Source organism: Vicugna pacos, unplaced genomic scaffold (genome assembly GCF_048564905.1).
Source record: "Vicugna pacos unplaced genomic scaffold, VicPac4 scaffold_195, whole genome shotgun sequence".
Classification (NCBI taxonomy): domain Eukaryota; kingdom Metazoa; phylum Chordata; class Mammalia; order Artiodactyla; family Camelidae; genus Vicugna; species Vicugna pacos.
Genome location: NW_027328874.1, coordinates 50,088 through 74,817, shown reverse-complemented (window position 1 = coordinate 74,817; position 24,730 = coordinate 50,088). Strand labels below are relative to the sequence as shown.

General features: G+C 39.8%; 1 protein-coding gene across 1 annotated transcript; it reads right to left on the bottom strand.

Moving 5' to 3' along the window:
• Positions 1 to 4,038: 4,038 nt before the first annotated feature.
• On the bottom strand, positions 4,039 to 24,630 carry LOC140695338 (uncharacterized). The gene is made up of 15 exons (XM_072958083.1): positions 24,620 to 24,630; positions 22,056 to 22,260; positions 21,855 to 21,947; positions 21,452 to 21,702; positions 19,880 to 19,965; positions 19,293 to 19,413; positions 17,933 to 17,998; positions 17,070 to 17,133; positions 15,626 to 15,693; positions 13,533 to 13,664; positions 12,075 to 12,182; positions 10,093 to 10,203; positions 9,650 to 9,711; positions 7,340 to 7,424; positions 4,039 to 4,403 (listed from the first exon to the last, which is right to left on the bottom strand). Exons 1-5 carry the CDS (start codon positions 24,628 to 24,630, stop codon positions 19,896 to 19,898), a joined length of 630 nt encoding a protein of 209 aa, XP_072814184.1. The 3' UTR covers positions 4,039 to 4,403; positions 7,340 to 7,424; positions 9,650 to 9,711; positions 10,093 to 10,203; positions 12,075 to 12,182; positions 13,533 to 13,664; positions 15,626 to 15,693; positions 17,070 to 17,133; positions 17,933 to 17,998; positions 19,293 to 19,413; positions 19,880 to 19,895.
• Positions 24,631 to 24,730: the final 100 nt, after the last annotated feature.

The following is a 24,730-nucleotide window of genomic DNA, read 5'->3' as shown; positions in this document are numbered from 1 at the left end:
CTTCTTAAAAATAATATCCAGGCCATTGCTAAATTATTACAAAAATATAAATTTTTTGAAGCACTTTTAGAAGTTCCACACACAGTGGTATTTTTAAAACACCAACCACTGCATAGTGCTTAAGATCATTTAAGATGAAATATATTCAGACCTAAAACTTTAGAATACTCAAAAGGCAGGGTAATGGCTGCTTTTTCATTGCAAATACATTTTTTTCTTCATAAGTGCAAAATACGAAGGTATTCAGCTAAATTTTGTATATCTTAATTCAAAAGGTGAAATTAGAATATAATCTCCTTATTTTTTATTTTAAGGCTATTTCCCATAAAAATTGGTATTTTTATCTGTAGGACCTTAATTGTCTATTCATTTGTTTTTTTCTTTTCGTTTATTTTCTTTAACAGAGAGTGCATTCTTGTGTCTTGTTAGAGTTTTTAATTCTCCTAACTTATTCCAAGACTTTCTGACACTGATAGTAAATAATGGGAAAGGCCTTATAGTAACTGCATCTTTTCATGTAGTCAGGATTTTTTTTTTTTTTTGGATAACTTTTTTTTACAATTTCCACTTGGTTCACAATATTATCCCATTATGACAACTCAATAAAAAATTGTAATCTGTTTACACCAAGACACTTATGTCAGCACAGTGCTTTTGCTGATATGATTTTACATTAGATTATAATATAATATTTGATTTGATTTACATATAGACTAATACCTATTTTATATATTTACACACATATATGAATATCTGCTAAATGTCATTAATTTGCATGGGGTGGTAGCTGATAACATGTGATCTTTCTGACCATTGGCTATTCTTATGTGTGTCTAACGTACTTCTTAGAACAGATACTAGAACATCACACCTCTCATTATACAGTATTTTAAAGGTTATATTTTATTTTATTTATTTTTAAACATTTTTTATTGAGTAATAGTCATTTTACAATGTTATGACAAATTCCAGTGTAGAGCACAATTTTTCAGTTATACATGAACGTACATATATTCATTGTCACTTTTTTTTTTTGCTGTGAGTTACCACAAGATCTTGCATATATTTAAGATTCCACACATGAGTGATCTCACATGGTATTTCTCTTTCTCTTTCTGTACTGCTCCACCATGAATAACATTCTTCAGGAGCATCCATATCTCTGCAAATGGCGTTATGTAGTCAGTTTTTGTGGCTGAATAGTATCCCATCATATAAATATCCCACATCTTTATCCAGTCATCTGTTGATGGACATTTTAGGCTGTTTCCATGCCTTAGCTGTTGTAAATAGTGTAGAAAAATCAGCTGAAAACCTTATGGGGGTTCCCTTGTAACTCACTCTTTGTTTTTCTCTTGCTACCTTTAGGATCATTTCTTTATCCTTGAATCTGGCTATCTTGATTAGGATATGCCTTGGTGTGGGTCTGTTTCGGTTCTTCCTGCTTGGGACCCTCTGAGCCTCCTGTGCTTGGATATGATTCCTTCTTTAGGTTTGGGAAATTTTCAGTCATGAGTCCTTCCCATACCTTTTCAATCCGCTTTGTTCTTTTTCCCCTTCTGGAACTCCTATTATGCATACATTGGCACAGTTTATATTACCCCATAGGTCCCGTATATTGTTTTGTTTTTCATTTGTTTTTCTCTCAGCTGTTCTGATTGGGTGCTTTCTGTTGTCCTGTCTTCTAGGTCACTTATTTATTCTTCTGTATTTTCTTGTCTGCTTTGCACAGCCTTTAGGTCAGCTCTCATCTCAGCCAATGAGTTTACTAATCCTACCTAGTTCTTCTTTATAGTTTCTATTTCATTTTTGATACATTTTATATACCTAAACACTATTTCTTTTAGTTCCTTCAGTACTTTGATCACTCTTTCTTGAAATCTTGATCTAATAGACCATCAATGTCTATTTCTTTGTTCATGCTTTCAGGGGATTTCTCTTGATCTTTTCATTGGGAGTGGTTTCTCTGCTTCTTCACATTGCTCATATCTCTCTGGCACCGTGGCTTAAGGAGTAGCAGTTACCTACTTATCCTGGAGATGGTGTGCCCTTAATGATTTTATCGAGAGGTCTTTGTGTCTTTGCCCTGCTTCATGAACTCAGCTTGCTGTTTCATAGGCCTTCTGTTGGCACCCTCATCTGTGCTGCTCTCAGTGGCTGTTGGCCAGCAGATTGTGCCCCCTCCTAACACTAGGTCAGGAGCTGAACTCTTATCCAGTGGGTGGGCAGGTCACTCCCCCTCCTGATGCCACAGTCAGATGCTGTGCTTAGGGGGAAGCAGGTGGGCAGATCACACCCTGTCCCAGCACTGTGGTCAGGTGCTGTGTTCCTGCCAGGAAGGTGGGTGGCTGCCCACCTGCCCTCTCCTGGTGCTGGTCGCTCCGCTGCTCTGTGCAGCTGCCTGCTCTGCCTCGGGTAGGCGGTCTGTAGGTGGGCTCAGGGAAGACCACGGAACAGCCCCGCCTACGCTCTGTGCCAAATCTGAGCTCCTTGTTTCCCTTGGCGGCACAAGTTCTCTGAGGTGTCAGGGTAGAAAAATCCTCTCTGCCTCAGGCTATAAACAAGTCTCAGTCCTGCCTAAAAGGTTGTGGGGCCCCCACGTGCAGATTCAGGTCTCAGCCCTGCCCCCGCCCTGGCAATATGCACAGGAGGAGATGGTAGCTGTGGCTGAGCCCTGCCTCTCTTCTTGCGAGATGTGCCAGTAATGGCACAGGTCTGAGGAGACAAAGGCTTCAGCACCCCTCCCCCTAGGGCACATGCCTGCTTATAGTTTTGTTTACCTTCTGAGTTAAAATTTACCTGACAATGAAATGTATAAATTAGGCTTTTGAGGTTCATCCTTGTATCAGTAGTTGATTCTTTTTTATTGTTGAATTGTATTCCATTGTTTGAATATACTATCATTTGTTTTATCCATTCTCCTACTGATAAATACTTAGGCTTTGGATATCTTTTTTTGCAAGCAAACATTTTTTTTAAAAAATGCAAATATAATATACATGCTTACATGTGAACATATCTTAAGTATACAGCTCAGTGATTTTTCACAAAGTAAACACATCTATGTAACCTTCATCCAGTCAAGAAACAGAACACTGCTGTTCCACTTTGGGTTTCTTCCCAGATACTATGGCACCCCTTTGATGGATTCACCATCCTAAATTCAGCCACCATGGATTGGTTTTTTTGCTTTTGAAATTTTTAGTCCCGTACATTCCACTCAACATTATGTAAGATTCATCCACTAGTGTTTTCTGTAAACTAGTATATTTATTTTTATTGCTTTAAAGTATACAACTTGTATGCATGTGCCACCACTTATGGTTATGTATTTATTGTTGACAGGTGTTTGGGTCATTTTCTATTTGGGGCTATAACAAATAGTGATTATGAGAATTTTCTGGATGTCCTTTTGTGCTCTGATGTAGAAGCTTCTGAAGGGTACACAGGGAGTGTGTGTTTGTATGTATGTATATGTGTGTGTGTGTACATATATACACACACACACATATACATATATAACTTTCATTCAAAAAGCCTACTTTCAAATTATTTGTAAGAATTTATATTCCCACTGGCCATGCGTAAGAGTCCCCATTGCATGTTACCCTCACCAATGCTTCATATCACTTAACAACTAACTATTCTAGTGGATGTCTAATGGTGTTCCAAGTGTGGTCTTAGTACGTATTTTTATTATTACTAACGAGCTCAGCCACTTTTCATAGCTTATTTGGATTTTTCTTTTTGTGTGTGAAGCACCTGTTCAATTTTTTTGCACATTTTAATATTGAGGTTTTGCCTTTTTCTCCACTGGTTTTTGTTCTCTATATGCCCTAGATACAAGTCTTTTGGTGGATATAGATATAGCAAATATATTTTCGCACCATGTGGCTTTTCACTTTCTTAATGGTATCTCTTGATAAAAATAATTCTTAATTTTACTGAAGTCCAACTTAAAACTCTTCTTTTATGTTTAGTGCTGTGTCCTGTTTAAGAACTCTTTGCCGCTTCAAAGTCATTAAAATATCTCCTACACTATTTTCTAGATGCTTTATTTTGGTGGGGGATTAGGTTATTTATTTTAATGGAGGTACTGGGAGTTGAACCCAAGACCTTATGCATGCTAAGCACACATTCCACCTGAGCTTTACCCTCCCCCAGATGCTTTGCTTTTTGTTTCAAATTTATTAGATTTATAATCTATCTAAAATTACTGTTCATGTATGGTACAGGGTTTAATTCAATACTGTTCCATTGGTCTATATGTCTAACTTTAGGTAGTTATCACATAGACTTAATATTGTTTTATAATAAGTTCTTTAACATTGTTCTTTAATATCAGCTTGGCTATTGTTGGCTCTTCAAGCTTCTCTATGTATTTAGAATCAGCTTGTCAAGTTCTACAAAGAAACAGTAACAACAATTAAGTTTTGGGGATTTTGATGTGCACATATAAATCTTTGAATCAGTTGAAGGGGAACTGACATCTTTAAAATGTTGAACCCGCCAATCCATAAATTTGGATTACCTCCCCTATACTTATTTTTATCACTGCTGTTACAAATTATCACAAATTTTGCAGCTTAAAGCAACACAAACTTATTATTTTATGATTCTGTAGGTCAAGTCAGGAACAGGTATCACTTGGCTAAAAATCAAGATGTCAGCAGGGCTGTATGCCCTTCTGTAAGTCAAAGGAAGAATATATTTCCTTGTCTTTTCCGGCTTCTAGTGTTCACCCACATTTCTTTACCCATGACCCTTCCTCTATCTTCAAAGCTAACAGCTTTACAGCTTTCTAATCCTTCTTCCAAAGTCATATCTTTCTGACCACATCTGGGAAAGATTTTCAATTTTTAAGGACTCCTGTTGTTAGACTAGGCCCATGTAGATAATCCAGGCTAATCTCCCTGTCTCAGAGTCCTTAACCTGATACATCTGCAAAATACCCTTTGCCATGTAAAATAACATATTCACAGATTTCAGGATTAGAACATGGATATAGGTAGGGGTCAGTGTGGTGCACTATTCTGTTTATCAAACTGTTTAACATTTGATACTTTCTGACAAACGTATAAGATAGAAGATCCTGGTCATGTTTAGAATGCTTCCTCTGCAAAATATTGGGCACTGAGTTTATTTGAAAGGACTGAAAATAATATTACCACAGGAATGGTTTCCTAATTCTACTGACATTTACTTACTTTATACTTAAATACCCAAAATGGTCAGCCAGGAGTGGGATCTTGGCAAATAAAATAAAAGTATAATTCAAGCTTTTATCACTGAATTTATTAGCTAATTCTATTTTAGAAACAGACAGAAAATAAAACAATTTAGAGTAAGCCTGCTTGCTTATATATTAAGTGAAAATAAAGTTTTAAAAGCATGTCTGAATATGGGATAAAGTGAGCATCATAAAATGTAATGTTAATATTTAGTACCTGGAAATCTCAAACTCCCAAATTATAAACAAGTTCATACTGTATAGCACAGGGAACTATATCCAATAAAGTTTTGTAGTAACTTATGGTGAAAAAGAGTATGAAAATGAATATATGTATGTTCATGTATGACTGAAGCATTGTGCTGCACACCAGAAATTGACACAAAATTGAAAACTGACTACATATATATATATATATATATATATATATATATATATATTTGTAAGGACTGAAAGGACTATATATGCCAAGAAAAAAATTAGATTGCTAACCAATAAAAAATCTGTCAGTAATATAATGCTAGAAACCCTGAGACACAAAAGAAAATTTCAGGCATACATCTGTTTATAGAGTCATAGAAAAAATAGTGCCTATGCAAGTCCCTGATAAGCATGAGAAAATAGGAAAGGCAATATAAAAGTTCAAAATGCTTTGCTATGTAAGAGCTGCAACATGACTCAGACACAAACTTCAGTGGTCAAAATATCTATATAATTAATGATAACTTAAAGTAATTGAGGGCATCATTTTAAATGAGATAAAAATAGCTGCTCAATTTTCATATTACTAACCAAGTAATTTCTGTTTATAGTAGGTTTATATTATTTTTATATGTATTTATATTTTATAAAGACATATCAACTTAGATCCTGGCAGATAACTGACAGTGGAGCAACTGATTGATTTAAATGGGCATCACAGGCTTATCAGATTTCATATGCTTTAAATATACATTAGATATTAGCTGTCAGGAAGAGTTCAATTTTCATTTATTCTAACATAGCTGTGCCACAGGCAGGTTACTCTGTATTCACAATGGAGGATCATGATAGATATGAAGATATCAAGCCTTATTGATCTTCATAGGGGTGCTTTTATAAGAAAAGGAGAATAAAATAAAAAAAAAAATCTAAAATACTACTTTTTTTATAGTGTTCTAACAGTTATATCTTTTATTTTTTAACTGAGTTATAGTCCATTTACAATGTTGTGTCAATTTCTGGTGTACAGCACAATTTTTCAGTCCTTTATGAATATACGTATATTTGTTTTCATATTTTTTCACCATGAGCTACTACAAATTCTTGAATATATTTCCCTGTGCTATACAGTATAAGCTTGTTTATCTATTCTATATATACCTGTCAGTATTTACAAATCTTGAACTTCCAGTCTGTCCCTACTCACACCCCTCCCCCCTGTAAAATACTATTAAATCAACATATATTTTTGAAGAATTATGAAAAATGGGAAACTATAAGTTGTTTCTTTAAATTGGAGCAAAGAGAACTACTTTAACTGGAAAAATACTTAAAATCTGGCAAGTTTTATGATTTCATGTTCACCCCTGACAGCTTTTCTTTCCTCCTTTCTCCTTCAATCTTTATTGGACCTTCTAAAGAATTAAATTACAAAAAAGAAAAAAAGAAGGAAAGAAAGAAAATTAAGAAACAGCTCTGCATCTAAAATAACCTCCTAACTGGAAAGATGGTATACTTTGTGAAAAATTTACAGCTGCCAACTTATGATCTATGTCTCTGTCCACACTGCCTTACTTGTTAGGGAGGGTCTTAAAAAAAAAGTAAAGAAAAATAGCAAATTATAATGGCTTTTACATTTTAAATGCTTTTCTATGTGTCTACAATCTGCTCTATCATGAGTTATTAAGATAAACATTATCAGCTATACTCTACTTTCCTATCATGCACATTGTGACTCTAAGAAGCACGCACGCTCTAACTTACCATCTGCTGGTGGTGTACAGGTTAATGCAGTTCTTTTGACAATATATGGTTTTGTAGTCTAGTTGTCTAACTACTACATAATGGAAAAGATGTAGAACTACTGGTACCACTGCCCTCGGTCTCTGTCATTTACCTTAAACATACCTGGAAAAGTAGATTCAAAAACTCATTGGCAAGAACATTTTTCACACTCCAGATCTGATATTCTTCTAGAGTTAAGATGGCCATTCTGAAAGAGAAACAATATTTAAGAATATCTTAAATCTTCATTTTCTTATATTATTTGAATTAAATTTGTTTTATTAAACTTGCAATGGTCATTTGTCTGAAAGAAAACTAATGATTTAATGTAGATGCTGTGTATTCATCCGAAAGTAGGCCAGCAAGAATAAGTTCAAAAGTAACCAAACTCTGAAGTAGTCACTCATAACGTGGGCAATTTATCACCAAAAATCTTCCTCCAGTAAGACCTGGGAAATAACTCACAGTATCTTCTGGTTCAAGGTGAAGTTTACTAACAGAACCCACAAAAGGTTCTGGGTAGAGAAAAAGGACTATTTACTAACTTTGAAAGCATTTTTCCAAACTCTTTGGATTATGCCCTTTGACCCTAACAATTTTCTAAGATCTTTAAAACATCTGGCAATATTATTAGACTTCTTAAGAGATTTAAAAGAACTAAATATATATAATAAATGAGTATCTATATTAACATTTCCTCAAAATAAAGTGTAACATTACTTTCACAAGTTGAGTAAAGCAGTATTTTTTTTTTTTTGGTGTCAAAGTGTACCAAAAATTACATTTATATACGGTAGACAATATTTCTTGGCAGGCAAAAATATAACCAAATGCTTCTTACATCATGTTTTGAACAATCACCTTAACAATCCTAGATGAATAATAATGTTCTTAGCGTTTATTACTTAATTATATTTTTATTATCTAATGATTTATTATTTAAAGATATTTAATAATATTTACTATTAATGATATTCATGTATTCATTCAATATATATTACCATTTATTACAAGAAAAGATTTTAAAGCACTGTGATGGTAATTAATGGCTTTCATGATGCAACTTCCATTGAAGTATATTAACACCAATGTAATGGTACAAAATAATGGGTAATATTGTCACCGTCTAGTCACCAGTGAATATGGGTAATAGGTTTGGTTGAAAGGTCCAAAATCTATTCTAAATTTTTACCATTTCATTATTATGGTTACACGGAGATGGAGCAGCTAAATGATCTTTTTTTTTAATGTTCAAAAGTACAGCCATAAGAAGAAACTCGGTCTTATATAAAAATAGACAGCAATGATAACCTCCATACTTATCAAACACCCAGAAGAAAGGCGATGGAAATTGTATCTCTACATAAGGTATTTCCTAATAGAAACTTTCCTGTGTTTCTGTTTTCATATATACCAAATAGAAATGGCTACCTTAGTTTTGGGCAGAAAAGTAAATGAAGACGGTTATCTGAATTGCCAAACAAAGATCAAGCCCTGAAAAATTCATTTCTATTATTTATTTCTATTGAGTGTCAGTTAATAAGACTATGATGATTTCTTGTGGATTTGTGATTGAAAAAAATGTTACTTATTTTTCTAAGCCTGTGTAAGGCCACTATGGTCTACATCCTACCATTTGCAACTTGGTACATGTCAACATTTGAATAGAAAGGGTCAAATTAACTCATATGTGTCTCACATATATGGATTATCTTCAGTTTCACAGGGATACATAGACATTAAGGCAAACCTATTATAATATCTTTAATAAATGTTTTGAAACTAAAAAAATTCAAGGCTTTATTCTTTGTAAAGTACATGCTTGTTTCTGCTATTATACACTTATTCTGGCTGCTATTAAAGAACTTAGGACAGACCCTCACCAATATTATTGAAAAAAAAATTTAAAAACTATATACACCACCCAGATTGAGATGAAAAATAATTTCCATCATCCCAGATATCCTATGCTCCTTCTCAGTTAACTCACCCATCTCCAAAATCACTATTGTAACACTTATTAACATTAGTTCTGTCTCTGTTCTAGAACTTCATATAAATTAAATTGTACAATGTGTTCTTTTATTGTGGCTTCTTTTGCTCAATATAAGTTTTGTCTTACCATAATGTATTAAACTGGGAGAAGTAAAGATTATAAACTACAGATGGCAAGGGCTGTCTCTACTTATTTTTTACAAAATGCCTAGCTTATAAAATATAATGTTTTTATGTAAATAACACTTAATGGAGTAGTTTAAAGGTCGAATGGGCTTTCCTTAGGGACAACTTGGAGTTATTGTAACCACAGGTCCAAATAAGCATTTAGCAGGGATGATGCAGAAGAGATTCAAGTATGTATATGTAACGTATGTATACCAATTCAGAATATAATGTATTTTTAGAAAAGAATAAATTAGTCTCTGCTAGACTCACCTTTGTGGTGTCATGTGCATTCTATGTGTCTCTACAATGTTGGATAGATCCACAAGTAATTCCTTTAAAACCAGAAACCCAAATCAGTAGTTAGGAAAGAGAAGGTATCATTTTTATTAGACAGTAGCTGAAGTATAAAATATTTTTTCGGTCAAGTTTTGTTTTTTTTTAATTCCAGAAATAGATTGCTTGTTTACCTTAAAAATTTATGACAATTTTCCAGTGGTTTCATTTTTTTTTTACATAATACATTCAGTTTATTAAATTTTCTAAGGTAAATTCTCTTCCCAATTTTGCATCTTTGGCTATGAATATTTTGAGTAGCATAATATAGAACCTAGAAGTAGTAAGAAATCTTTTTCTCAACCTCTTTTAAAAAATTCTTCACTCTATGTTCCTGTTGGAAGTTTACATGCAAGAAGATGTATACAATCAGACTTTACCAGGGTATCATCGGTGCAGTTGTCCTTCCAGACCTCTGTGCAACCACGTGTCTCTCAGTTCAACCCTACAGAGAACTCCATCACCATCAACATCAAATACCTTGAAGCAAACTAAAGAAAAGAAACTCTTATGGAGGAAAATTACTTTTATATTCTGAAGTATAATACATTTTATTACAACCTGCCCTAGTGAAATTACTTAGTTCCTCAAACAACTACATTCTGGATTAAGTTCTTATTTGGAGGAGATTGTGTCATTAAAGTCCTTTGAACTTGTAGGAATTCCTGTACACTTCACAAGTCTCTCTCCTTATATAATTAGCCAGCTTAGAGAACTCTATCCTTCATCTAAATCTAAAGTTAAATTTCTTGCAAACTGAAAAAGAAGGGCCAAGTTACTATACAATATCTCACAGATTTTGAGAAGGTAATTCAAGCTTTTAAATTAATTTCTAATATTTATAACTGATCACTTCAGAGTTGATTCTTACAATGCTGAAAATATTCCATCTACATTAAGAATCAACAAAAAGCTGGTACAGTCAGCTCCCCGTATCCATTGGTTCTGCATTCACAGGTATAAACAATAGATCAAAAGTATATATGTATATGTGTGTATATATATATATATATAAATTTTCCCAGAAAGTTCTCAAAAGCAAAACTTGAATTTGCTATGCACTGACAACTATTCACATATCATTTACATTGTATTTACAAATAATTACATTGTATTAGGTACTAAAAGTAATCTAGAGATGATTTAAAGTATACAAGAGGATGTGCATAGATTATATGCAAATACTATGCCATTTTACATAAGGACATGAGCATCCATGGACTTGGTATCTGAGGGGGTCTCAGAACCAATCCTCAGCAGATAATGAGAGATGACTGTATAAAGATTTTGCCTCTCCAATGTAATTAATGTGCACCCAATATTTTTGCCTAAGAACAATTTCAATTCTTCAATGAAGTTTATATACAACAAGCTAAAAATCCAAAATATCAGCACTTTGCTAATTAACGTCAATATCAGCAAAATTGCTAGTTAGTCTATTTGGTTAACTTCCACTAGTCCACTGGCAAAAAAATAAATTAAAAAAAAATTTAAGACAACAACCTCAATTGAGAAACAAAGACTTCAGCCTCTTTAATACCAGAACTTTAATGTGAACAAATAATCTATCACAAAGCCAGGTTAGAGTAATGGTATACTATCAGGGAAGATAAAAGAAATCTAAATTTTTAAGATTAAATAATTATCTACTTCACACACCCATGTAATAATTATGCTATTAAGTTAACTGAGTGCATCACAGTACAACATTACTAAAGAATATTGAACTATTAAGTATCATACCCAAAATATGCAGTATTTGTGAAGCTGTATTTTAGAAAGATGCAGAGATAATGACCCTAGTGAATATGTAAGAATTAGGTTCCAATTAAATGTAAACTGCTGCATTTTCCTAAACAAATATGGTTAAGATTTAGGAATGTAATATGCTTATAAATTATGCCATAATATTTTAGATAGGTTTAAAAGATAAATTTAGTATTTAATAAAATTGTTTTATCATAAATTTAATTTTGCTAATAAAATATCAATATACACAGTGATAGAAAATAAGTTGAAATTCAAGTTAAGCAAGACAAATTTTCTATATAGACTACCAGAAAATATTTTCTATATGCTTAACATTTTCAAACACATCATGACTGATGTAGTTCATTTATCATGAATTGTACATTTATCTGGAAAATCAACCATTATTAATAACAAAGATCTTAAATTACTCCACAGTAAAAAAGAATAGATGATTGAACCTTTACACTGACGTCAGTAAAACCTTAACAAGAGATTGCTATTTGCAAAAGGGATGAAAATTCAAGCCTTAATCAGATGATTTTTTACATGAATGGATGCTAATTTTTTTCTCTGTATAGCTTCCAAATTTTGTGATGTTTAACACACTTACATTTCTGTCTTTCAGCCAGAGGTCCTCTGCAACAAGCTGATAGCCCACAGGATATCTCCTTAAAATCTATGTGGCTGTCATGATTTTCACCAAAAGCATTAAATAAACCTGTAAAATAGGAACACAGACAGAATAAATCACAGCCAACAAACTTTCTGTTAATAATGACATGCCTATGAAAGGAGGCATGACTCGCATAAACTGATTTAGTTTTTAAAAGTTATCAGTAGTTTCCACTGTCTTAGGAAGTTTTTCCCCCACCCCCTGGCATAATTATAACCAACATTTAACTTCCTAGAAGAAAATACTATCATTTAGTGTTTGGTTTTGTCTGCATACCTGTCTCTATCTTATATTAATTCCAAAAGTCAAAAGTGATTGTAGAATGTAAAAAATAAAAATGTATTTTAAAAATTTAACTGGAAAAATGTCAGAGACCACAATTATCCTAATTTGGAAAGACTAAGAAGAAAAAGGAAAAAAGAAGAAGAAAAGTTGAACTCTATCAAAGATATACTGTGTTGTTATTAATGAGATTCATACAGCTCCTTCATGAAGCAAAGAAAACTAACACACTATATTATAAGAGACAGAAATTCTGTACTGCAGTCTTCATTGTACCACTTAATCTGTATAACTAAATATATTAAATTTCAGAAATAAAGGGCAATTTATAATCTAATCCTGTGGTTTTTAAACTTTTCCTAAAAAATAAATGGAATCATTTTATTTTCAAATGAAATGATTTCTCAATCTCTAATTATAAAAAGGTAAAAACATAACTGCACTGCTGAAGTGGAAACCCTGTCTGTTCTAGCTCCCCTAACAAATAAATATTTCTAAAACACACTAGAAACCTGAAGAATACAGACTATTTCAAGAATCTAATTCTGTGCCCTCAAAGAGCAGAAAATTGAAGGTAAGAAGTAGTTAAATGACTTGCTAAAAGTAAGAAATTTTTTTTAAAAAGGTCTGAATCAGAAGAAGAACCCAAGCTTTCAGATTTCAAATACAGTTTTTGTGATTATCACCCACAACTGCTCCTTGTAAACCTCATTTAAAATATATATATATAGTAGTGAAAAGTTTAGAGCTAAGTGGGGACCTTAGAGATGGTCTAGTGGTTTCTTAATTTTTTAAGGGTGGGGGAAGTATACAGCAGTGGAACCTTCTTCTATATAAAAGAAATACAATAGACACTCCTCAGCTGAGGAAGAGGTGGGGTCATGTGTGGAAGCTAGAGCTTTGCCTATTCAGTGTCCACCACCCTGACCCTGCACCAGATGCTGAGGCACCACACTGGAGCACACTTTCATTATGATTGTCTTGGTCAAACTGATTTTATATATGAGAATATTCAAGTGCAGGAAGGTAAACCGACTTACACAAGGCTCCAAAGGTGGAACAAGGCTCAGGTGTTTAGCAAAGAACATTTGTAGAAAATAGAAGGATTCCCACCTTCACTCAGAGATGGACGAATTGGTGGTGAAGCCAATGGGCCAAATGTCTCTAAATCAAATCATCCAGTTCAGGATTGAGCCCTCAGCAACCAATAGCATTTCTCCAGATGAATGATGTCTGATTCTTCCACTGACAATCAAGTCAAACAAGATTATAAAATCTCACTCTTCTCTTCTGGACAATTAATTAGTTCATCCTGATAATGTAACTTCTAAATACACATTTTAATTTCCCAGTTAAACTGTTAAAAAACTACCTAAAACAAAAACTCTGAAAGTCAAATATATTGTATCTAAAGTGGCATGAAAATTAAATTCAAATTAATGTAAAAGAGGCTTTAGAATGGAAAAAAATTTGCAATTTCCCATTAAGCAGGCTGTTTAATTCCAACATGTAAAATAATAAACTAAGATACTTATTTTTTGCTTCCCACACTTTTATCTGTATACCCTTTGGTGATTTTAATCTCTATCTTGGATTTGAAAATTCTTGATCATAGTCTCTCCTGGCTACACAGGTAACACACTAATAGCAGAAACTATGTTTGATTTATACTGTCACTATGGTAACCACTTACACATTTAATACTTATTAAATAAATGTACAAAGGGGATAGACCTAAGCTTCTCCTTCTTGGCCCTAAAATTCTTACTACCCCTCCTATAAAGGCAGGAGCCTCCTCTGTAGGACAGAGAGTAAATGTATCTCATGAGAAGGATTCCCCAACAAGGGCTGTCTTTTCAGCGTGCTTTTAGATGTTTTTATGGGACATTTCAATAAAAGGATCAAGGACCTAAGCTTCCCAGTATGGTGGGCGTTGTGATGGGCATGGGAGGATGCTCACTTGGGAGGATGAGATGTTAAAGACACTAACAGTGAAAAGGACAGGGCAAGATGAAGGGCGATTGGGAAACAGGACCACAGAGATGTGACATCTACTTCCCACTGTCATCTAAGTGATACCTACTTGAAAGAAACATTTCTACAGTTAAATTCTATAATGGGGGGTTATTTAAATGAAGCACAAATATACTCAATGAGTAGATCACATAATTTTTAGAGATTCAGAGTGCAGTAGCATTTTCAGAGTAGTTTTTACATCAATAACTAGTATTTATAAATTCCTGTGTGCTAAACAAGTATGTGGAATTATTTCCATTTTGCTTTTAGACTTACTACAGCTTAACGTATTCACTGCACTGATACAGAGTAATTTTTCTAATGAATAAAAATGATAATGTACAACCTTGTTAAAGATTCTTTAATTTCACCATCACCAGATTTATGAACATTTAGGCCTATGTGTCAGGCCCCGTTTCTTACCAGCTTTTTCACCAACACCTTACATTGAGGTTATATTGCATTACCCAGAGGTCAGGAAATGTTCTTTCACACATCCACATCTTTATTAGGTCCTGTGTCCTCTGAGGAGAAACATTCTCCCCACTTTCACATCCTTCCATTTTACAGCCTAACCACTAATCCTTCTCTAAACACCTTCTAATGCTTTCCAACCTCACCAGCTACCCTAGGATTTTAACTTCTCTCTTCTGCAACTGTCCTCCACTGTATATAGTATCCAATATTCAAGTGAAGTATGAGTCCTCATTTACAGGTCTGTGGCCTCTCTAGATTACAAAGTATTTGGATTCAGTAACCTTGTCCTTTTATCACTTTTGCTGCTAGAGTTCCTTTCATAGGACCTGATACATAGTAACCACACAATAAATACTTCCTGAATGAATAAATGAATGAATGAATGAATAGCCAAGGCAATCTTCACAGCCAAGGCTTCCCCAACCCAGCTCAGTATTCTTTCTGTTATATCAAAGAGACTCTGCCCCATGAAACAATAGACCCTGCACATTTTAACAAATGTATACAATTATTAGGAACTATTATTAGAACAGAGACTAGCACTACTGTTCTCATAGTTATGTCACATAAGTAGTGTATTAAAGCTCGTTCTGATTTCTTGTTTATACAAATCAGCTATGTCTGTCACCAGTTTAAATGTTAGTAATTTAGAAAACAAAAGTTATTGATTTATCTACTCATCAGAAATCATTACAACAGATCTATTTACATACCTCTTCTGTCAGTTTATATACCAACTGGAAAAGAAGGGGTGTACAGTCAACTCTGAGAGTATAATTGCCTGCAAAATAAATAAGAGAGAATTTTAATACCTCCAAATGGACTACAAACCTGTATTTAATTCTAACTTTATTTTCTAATTATAAACAATATATAACAGATTTCAAATTCAAGGCATCATTCCTGGAGAATTAAAAATAGGGTGGACCTTACAGATTATCATATTCAGTGAAGTATGTCAGACAGAGAAAGGCAAATATCACATTCTATCACTTATATGTGGAATGTAAACAAACAAAAAAATGATACAAATGAACTTATTTACAAACCAGAAATAGACTCATGACATAGAAAAGAAACTATGGTTACCCAAGGGGAAAGGGGGAAGGGAAGAGATATGTTAGGAGTTCAGGATTAACAGATATACACTATTATATATGAAACAGATAACCAACAAGGACCTACTGTATAGTACAGGGAATTATATTCAGTATCTTATAATAACCTATAATGGAAAAGAATCTAAAAACAATGTATATGTATATGTATATGTATATGTATATGTATATGTATATGTATATGTATATGTATATGTATATGTATATAACTGAGTAACTTTGCTGTACACGTGAAACTAATATTACAAATCAAATATACTTCAGTAAAAAGAAATAAATAAAATTTTAGAATAGACAGATAGGTAGGGAGATAAATAGACAGGCAGACAGTCTGGCTAAAACTAAAACACAAGGTGGAAATAACTATTCAGGAGCCAGAGAGGCTGCAGCACACACTCAGGATAGGAGACTGCAGAGGCGGACTCTGCTGCTAAGGCTGCAGCTCCTGCAGTAAAAGTAAGGGTCATTGCTCATTACGGCAGCAGTACCTAGGGGTCTTTGGCAAAGGAAGTGGTAAGGCCATAATGTTCATGTTTTTATTCATTTATTCAATTCAATATGAAGACTTTAGACTAGAGCATGTCAGTAACTAACATGTGTCCTGTGACACTTACCTAGAAATAACCATAATACGATGAAAGCCTACAGATGCACATGCCACATGTCAGGGTCAAAAGGAAGTTTGTAGTGGGTGCTTATTTCAGAGTTGTTCCAATACATACAGGAACTATTTCTGTATGAAATATTTTAGCCCAACTTTTAAAAATAGCTCCACAGGAAGAATGTCAAAAGTACTAAAGTTTTAAGTAGTAATCCAAGATAGGCAAATGGTAAATATACTAAAGAAATTAGGATCAATAGCTTAGTTATGAATCATATTGATTCATTTGAATCATAATAATGTTCTCTCTGGTAAAATGGAGAAATGGAGGTATTATTGAGGCATCTCATAGAAAGAGGATAATCCTAGTTTATGAGTTGGAGTTGATAGACTTAAATACTGGTATACTATTTAATGACAATCTGAAATAAAATTTACCTTCTGTGTATGAGTCTGCATTGATATATGCAACCTCTCTCTCCTGGAGTGTTTTCACATTCTCCTGTAGTTGAAGCAAAGCAGTCACTTAACTCACAGCATTTACAGTTTTGGAAATACAAGCAAAACAAATTAATTCAGTAAAAGAGTGGTTTGCAGACACCATTATAAATCAAACACCTATGCTTTTGACCATAATTTTAAGAAAATGCTATTAACTGGTTGATAATATTAATGCAATTAAAACAAGAAAGAAAAATATTAGTGATGCTGTAGCCACTGTTAATAGCAACAGCAGGGAGACCCAGAGGAAAACTGCCCCTGATCCCCTGCACCATAATATGAAGGGGGAAGGCTCGGAGATGCTCAGCCTCACCCTGGATCTACTGGAAGAGGACTGCTCAAAGTAAGGCCTGGAAATCTGTATTTTTAAAAGGTGTCTCTGGAAATCCTTACAGACATTAAAGTATGAGATCCCTTGATGTTGGGGATCCAAGTAACTTTACCATATTAAAAGTGAGGAAGTTGGAAATTTGATTTATCAAGAATTTTTTGAAAGAGAAGATATTGATGAAAAAGAAAAATATAGGAGGGGAGGATAGAGAAAAAAACTCGAGGGAGAGAAGAGTGGCTATTAGGACAAAGACAAGACATTTCTCACACATACATGCACACACGCACACACATTCTAGAAAAATACAGCAGAAGAAGACTAATGCCATCACACAACATGGGAATATGCAGAGAGAACTCTTTTCTTCTCTCTGTTTCTCTCTCTCTCTCTAGCTTGCTACCTTATAAAAGCAGTTACAGTAAAAACATTTAAAGCTGTGAGTGGTCATCCCACAAATGAGAATTCTCACCTCTGCGCTTGACCACATGGGATAGATGACAGCTGATTCTGCGGCAGAGTATCCATTATGACAGAGCTACAGTAGAAATAAAAAAGATTCCTTAATTATATGTAAAGGTAAATGTGCTGCTGAATATGATCAAGAAGCTAGTAGAAAATGGGAAACAATATTCAAATTGTCTTTTAACTCACATGAATTTAAATTAATGCAAGGCATATTATCTTGTATCTTGGATTTATTTTATCTGTATTTTAAGCTGCTTAAATTATAAAAAGACACATGTATTTCTATATACATGTGTTCACAAGAAATTACATATTTCTAAAAGTAAATGACCTTAATGAATAAGCTCTGATTCATCTAAATAAGTGTATTATGAAATGCATGTTCATAACAACAACATAATAGTAAGACTTTGCCATATAAATGGAATCAAATGTGATACAAGTAAATGTGATTTTATTCCCATACTTATTTGATTCATATTATTATTTTAAAGTATGCAGAAATGAGTCAGAAGGAAAGCATTTTAAAAACCATTCACAATAATAAGAAAGATATGACATTCTTTAAATCAATTCTATAAAATTTGGACTCATAAATGAACAAAACAGAGGATAGTCACAGGAAAGTGCTTTTTGGTGCGCCTGCCTTTAAAAAAATACACAAGCCTACCTTGAACATGTAAGAACTTAGAGTTACTGGACAGAGAGCATAAGGGAAGAAGATGAAAGAAGGGGGTCTATGAGAGACACTTTAAAATAAAGCATTAAGAGCCAGTGACAAATGAAAATTAATCATAATTGAATTAAAAATAAATCCTTGAAATTTTAGAGTAATTCAATTTACAAAATCATTGTATTACACTCCCCAACCAGGCACTTTTGTAAATGGTAAAATATACCTATGGTTACAATTTAGTGTTGAATCCATAAAGGAGAGACTATAATCAGAGTATAGTCATCTAAAAAGAGCATGTTGTTTTCCTGGATAGAAGAAATCCAAGGAAAGTGTAAAAACTTGAAAATTAATGCCAAGGATCTAAATCAGATTTTCAATAGGCTAATTCACTTGTCAGAAGTAGTTTCCTAGGTTTGACTATTTTCTGAGCTTACAGATTTTACTTACTTATCACAAAACCAATATAAATAGAAACTAAAATATTTTAAAAATAATGAAAAAATTGGTTTGTGCTTAGTAATTAAGAGGTTGTTCTGTTTTGCCAAACTGATGTAAAAGCAAAAACAAACTCTATTTCTTAAATTTTCCTGTTTTTATCCAATTTAAAACAGTATCAGGTAATGGAACACATCTGTGATTACCCTGAGATACATGTTGACCAAGAAGATATGTTTACTGTCTTAGTTACCTCAGCCCATTTGTGGAACCCAGAAGTCCAAATTTTTCTGCATCCCAGCTGGCAAAAATGGCAGTTCTTCTCAGTCTTCAGCTTGAAATCATTGTTAACATACATGGTTAGGTACATCTGCCTAAAAACAAAGGAAAATTCACTGAAGTCACTTTCTGTCATCACTTGCCATGGAAACATTATTTACCTCTACTAATCAGTTTTCCAAAATTCTGGACAACTTCTTATAAATCAGCAGTTCCACTGGTTAGGTCAATACCTCCAAATACCCAGAAGTCCTGATGATCTCCCAGAATAACACATCTGTCTGGAAAGGAAGGCATTCAAAAGAATGACAACTTAGAATGTATTATAAAGAGCAGTAATTTATGTTTTTAAATTAAACTTCCTCCTGCTTGAGTTTCCTCCATAGAAAACATCAAGGTACTGTCTCCTTTTAGAATTTACCTTTTTTTCCCCACATTTAATTATATCACATCAACCAGGAAAAAAATATTAAGAGTTGATTAAGATTTACCTTCTCTTACTCCTGTAATCTTTGTAAAAACAAAATGTTTTAAGACATTTTAAAAAATTCACCAACTCACCAAGTTTCACAGATCCTCAGGTAGTTCTGATTACATCATAAATGCTTGTGACTTTCTTGAAGTTATGAACATGCATTTTAACCTTCCTAGAATTTCACAAAGGGAACAAATTACTTCACATAGAGCATTATGTCTAACAGGTTCCTTCCAATGTTTTATTATAAGTCTCAGAAGTACAGAAAACTGTTTAATAAGATGATAAATTCCCATATGCCCACCACCTAAATTCAATCATTGTTAATACTGTTGAACTATTTGCAAGCGAGTTGTGCAAATCATGACAGTTGTCTCCTATGTATTTAAGAATGCACCTTACGGTGAAATCAAATAAAAAAATCAGTATTTTGTATTTTTCCTCCCTCATAGCTCTATTGTTGGTATTTAAACTCCAAAATTATTACTCAACATGAAAAAGAATCTTGTTCTTAGCAATTTTTTTTTAAAAAAAAAATGTGTATTTGTCCATTTAGAGCTCAAATCAATTAAGGGATATAAGCCCCAGGTGCTTTTTTTTGGTATTTTGACCAGGGAAGATTTCTGTTTCTGACTTTTCTCTTAAACTGTTACTGAAGCTACATGCTCTGTTTTCCTTGTGTCTGTATGTATCTGTTTATAAATCACATTTTTCATTGTGTACCTCTAGAGGGTATTAATACATGAGATAATAAAGTCTCCTATGTTAAAGGAACTCTGTTCTAATTGAGTTAAATAAACACTTTTTAAAAATTCTTATAAAATAAAACTGAACTTCTAATACCTTAAGAGTTCTGAAATTTTAAAACAAGCTTCTTACAGAACTTATAAAATACTTGCAGAATCCAAATTCAAATTGCAAAGGCAAATCATTAATCAACAAGGCTCATTCAACCATTTTAGTTTAATAAAAAACAGCTATCTCCTCTCTGATTCATCAGTGTGAAGTTTCCCTTTCCCTCTACATTTCAAGCCAGTCAAACTAAAGTTCTGATCATGCCATGCTCTTTCCCAGCCCTGCACAAGCTGTCCTCTGCAGCTGGCGTTTACTGCCTGTCTTGATTCCGTGGAAAACTTACTGTTTGTGTAAAATTAAGCTCAATGAGCACATGTTCTGTGGTCATGCCTCCTTAATACCAGAACTGTCTGGGGTTAGTAACAGTAAGGACTATGATGGTAAGCGCACTGGGCCATGTAGCAGTTACGCGTTCACCACTGTGACCACTTAACCCTCCCCCGCAGAAGTGATCGGTGAACTTCGCTCCTTTCCCCCTTCTCTCCTACTCCTTCCCTTAAGTTAACCTAGTATTTTGCATGTACAGTGTTTTGACAGTTATCTGAAACACTGTTTTAAACCGTCAGTTGAAAAGGGAAGACAAAATGTTACACCTGGCCCAGAGGAGGAGAGGGGTGGGGAGTGACTCAGAGAAAGCCGAACAGGACGAGCGGCCCCCGATCACAACACAGCCCTGTTCCTTCCCGAGTTTCGCAGCCGGGAAAGCAGAGGCGTGGGGCCCGGACCGCTTCGGGGCCTTCGTGGGAGGCCGAGGGAGGGACGGAGACCCGCGCAGGGTTGGGGAGGGGCCCGCAGGGACTCACCGTCTGTGCAGCGGCTCCTGACCCACAGCTGGGCGGGCGGCGGTGGCGGTAGAGGCTGCGGTGCCGGCTGAAGGGGTGAGGCGGCATCGGCGGCGGTACCGGCTGAGGCGGCGGCCGCTGCGGTGCCAGCTGAGGGGGCTGGGAGGGCGGCGGTGGCGGTTGAGGCTGCGATGCCGGCTGAAGGGGCTGAGACGGCTGCGCGGCGGTACCGGCTGAGGGGGCCGAGGCGGCGGCGGCGGCTGCGGTGCCGGCTGAGGGGGCTGGGGGGTCGGCGGCTGCGGTGACGGCTGAGGGGGGTGGGCGGGCGGCGGTGGCGGTAGAGGCTGCGGTGCCGGCTGAAGGGGCCGAGGCGGCGGCGGCTGCGGTGCCGGCTGAAGGGGCTGAGCGGCATCGGCGGCGTTACCTGCTGAGGCGGCTGTTCCGGCTGAGGGGGCCGAGGCGGCGGCGGCTGCAGTGCGGGCTGAGGGGGCTGAGGCGGCATCGGCGGCGGTCCCGGCTGAAGCGGCGGCGGCTGCGGTGCCAGCTGAGGGGGCTGGGCGGGCGGCGGTGGCGGTAGAGGCTGCGGTGCCGGCTGAAGGGGCTGAGGCGGCATCGGCGGCGTTACCTGCTGAGGCGGCTGTTCCGGCTGAGGGGGCCGAGGCGGCGGCGGCTGCAGTGCCGGCTGAGGGGGCTGAGGCGGCATCGGCGGCGGGTACCGGCTGAAGCGGCGGCGGCTGCGGTGCCTGGTGAGGGGGCTGGAGGTTCGGCGGCTGCGGTGCCGGCTGAGGGGGCTGGGCGGGCGGCGGTGGCGGTAGAGGCTGCGATGCCGGCTGAAGGAGCCGAGGCGGCGGCGGCGGCGGGTACCGGCTGAAGCAGTGGCGGCTGCGGTGCCAGCTGAGGGCGCTGGGCGGTCGGCGGTGGCGGTAGAGGCTGCGGTGCCGGCTGAAGGGGCTGAGACGGCATCGGCGGCGTTACCTGCTGAGGCGGCTGTTCCGGCTGAGGGGGCCGAGGCGGCGGCGGCTGCAGTGCCGGCTGAGGGGGCTGAGGCGGCATCGGGGGCGGTCCCGGCTGAAGCGGCGGCGGCTGCGGTGCCAGCTGAGGGGGCTGGGCGGGCGGCGGTGGCGGTAGAGGCTGCGGTGCCGGCTGAAGGGGCTGAGGCGGCATCGGGGGCGGTACCTGCTGAGGCGGCTGTTCCGGCTGAGGGGGCCGAGGCGGCGGCGGCTGCGGTGACGGCTGAGGGGGCTGGGAGGGCGGCGATGGCGGTTGAGGCTGCGGTGGCAGCTGAGGGGGCTGGGCGGGCGGCGGTGGAGGTTGAGGGGGCTGGGCGGTCCGCGGTGGCGGTAGAGGCTGCGGTGCCGGCTGAAGGCGCTGAGCCGGCGGCGGTTGCGGTGCCGGCTGAAGGGGCTGAGGCGGCATCGGCGGCGTTACCGGCTGAGGCGGCTGTTCCGGCTGAGGGGGCTGAGGCGGCGGCGGTTGCGTTGCCGGCTGAGGTGGCTGGGAGGGCGGCGATGGCGGTTGAGGCTGCGGTGCCGGCTGAAGGGGCTGAGACGGCGTCGGCGGCCGTGCCTTCTGAGGCGGCATCGGCGCCGGTACCGGCTGAAGCCGTGGCGGCTGCGGTGCCGCGTGAGGGGGCTGGGGGTTCGGCGGCTGCGGTGCCGGCTGAGGGGTCCGAGGCGGCGGCGGCTGCGGTGCCGGCTGAGGGGGCTGGGCGGGCGGCGATGCCGGCTGAGGGGGCTGGGCGGGCGGCGGTGCCGGCTGAGGGGGCTGGGCGGTCGGCGGTGGCGGTAGAGGCTGCGGTGCCGGCTGAAGGGGCCGAGGCGGCGGCGGCTGCGGTGCCGGCTGAGGGGGCTGGGGGGTCAGCGGCTGCGGGTGCCGGCTGAGGGGGCTGGGCGGGCGGCGGTGGCGGTAGAGGCTGCGGTGCCGGCTGAAGGGGCTGAGGCGGCGGCAGCTGCAGTGCCGGCTGAAGGGGCTGAAGCGGCGGCGGTTGCGGTGCCGGCTGAGGGGGCTGGGAGGGCGGCGATGGCGGTTGAGGCTGCGATGCCGGCTGAAGCGGCTGATACGGCGTCGGCGGCCGTGCCTGCTGAGGCGGCATCGGCGCCGGTACCGGCTGAAGCGGTGGCGGCTGCGGTGCCGGGTGAGGGGGCTGGAGATTCGGCGGCTGCGGTGCCGGCTGAGGGGGCTGGGCGGGCGGCGGTGGCGGTAGAGGCTGCGGTGCCGGCTGAAGGGGCTGAGGCGGCATCGGCGGCGTTACCTGCTGAGGCGGCTGTTCCGGCTGAGGGGGCCGAGGCGGCGGCGGCTGCAGTGCCGGCTGAGGGGGCTGAGGCGGCATCGGCGGCGGGGTACCGGCTGAAGCGGCGGCGGCTGCGGTGCCTGGTGAGGGGGCTGGAGGTTCGGCGGCTGCGGTGCCGGCTGAGGGGGCTGGGCGGGCGGCGGTGGCGGTAGAGGCTGCGATGCCGGCTGAAGGGGCCGAGGCGGCGGCGGCGGCGGTACCGGCTGAAGCAGTGGCGGCTGCGGTGCCAGCTGAGGGCGCTGGGCGGTCGGCGGTGGCGGTAGAGGCTGCGGTGCCGGCTGAAGGGGCTGAGACGGCATCGGCGGCGTTACCTGCTGAGGCGGCTGTTCCGGCTGAGGGGGCCGAGGCGGCGGCGGCTGCAGTGCCGGCTGAGGGGGCTGAGGCGGCATCGGGGGCGGTCCCGGCTGAAGCGGCGGCGGCTGCGGTGCCAGCTGAGGGGGCTGGGGCGGGCGGCGGTGGCGGTAGAGGCTGCGGTGCCGGCTGAAGGGGCTGAGGCGGCATCGGGGGCGGTACCTGCTGAGGCGGCTGTTCCGGCTGAGGGGGCCGAGGCGGCGGCGGCTGCGGTGCCGGCTGAGGGGGCTGGGCGGGCGGCGGTGCCGGCTGAGGGGGCTGGGCGGGCGGCGGTGGCGGTAGAGGCTGCGGTGCCGGCTGAAGGGGCCGAGGCGGCGGCGGCTGCGGTGCCGGCTGAGGGGGCTGGGGGGTCAGCGGCTGCGGTGCTGGCTGAGGGGGCTGGGCGGGCGGCGGTGGCGGTAGAGGCTGCGGTGCCGGCTGAAGGGGCTGAGCCGGCGGCAGCTGCAGTGCCGGATTAAGGGGCTGAAGCGGCGGCGGTTGCGGTGCCGGCTGAGGGGGCTGGGAGGGCGGCGGTGGCGGTTGAGGCTGCGGGTGCCGGCTGAAGGGGCTGAGGCGGCATCGGCGCCGGTACTGGCTGAAGCGGTGGCGCCTGCGGTGACGGGTGAGGGGGCTGGAGGTTCGGCGGCTGCGGTGCCGGCTGAGGGGGCTGGGCGGGCGCC

Coding starts and splice junctions, on each gene's coding strand:
- LOC140695338 (XM_072958083.1), bottom strand. Junction 21,703..21,854: donor CGGAACAGCCGCCTCAGCAG/GTAACGCCGCCG, acceptor CAGCCCCCTCAG/CCGGCACCGCAGCCGCCGCC. Junction 19,966..21,451: donor CAGGAGCCGCTGCACAGACG/GTGAGTCCCTGC, acceptor GTGAAATTCTAG/GAAGGTTAAAATGCATGTTC.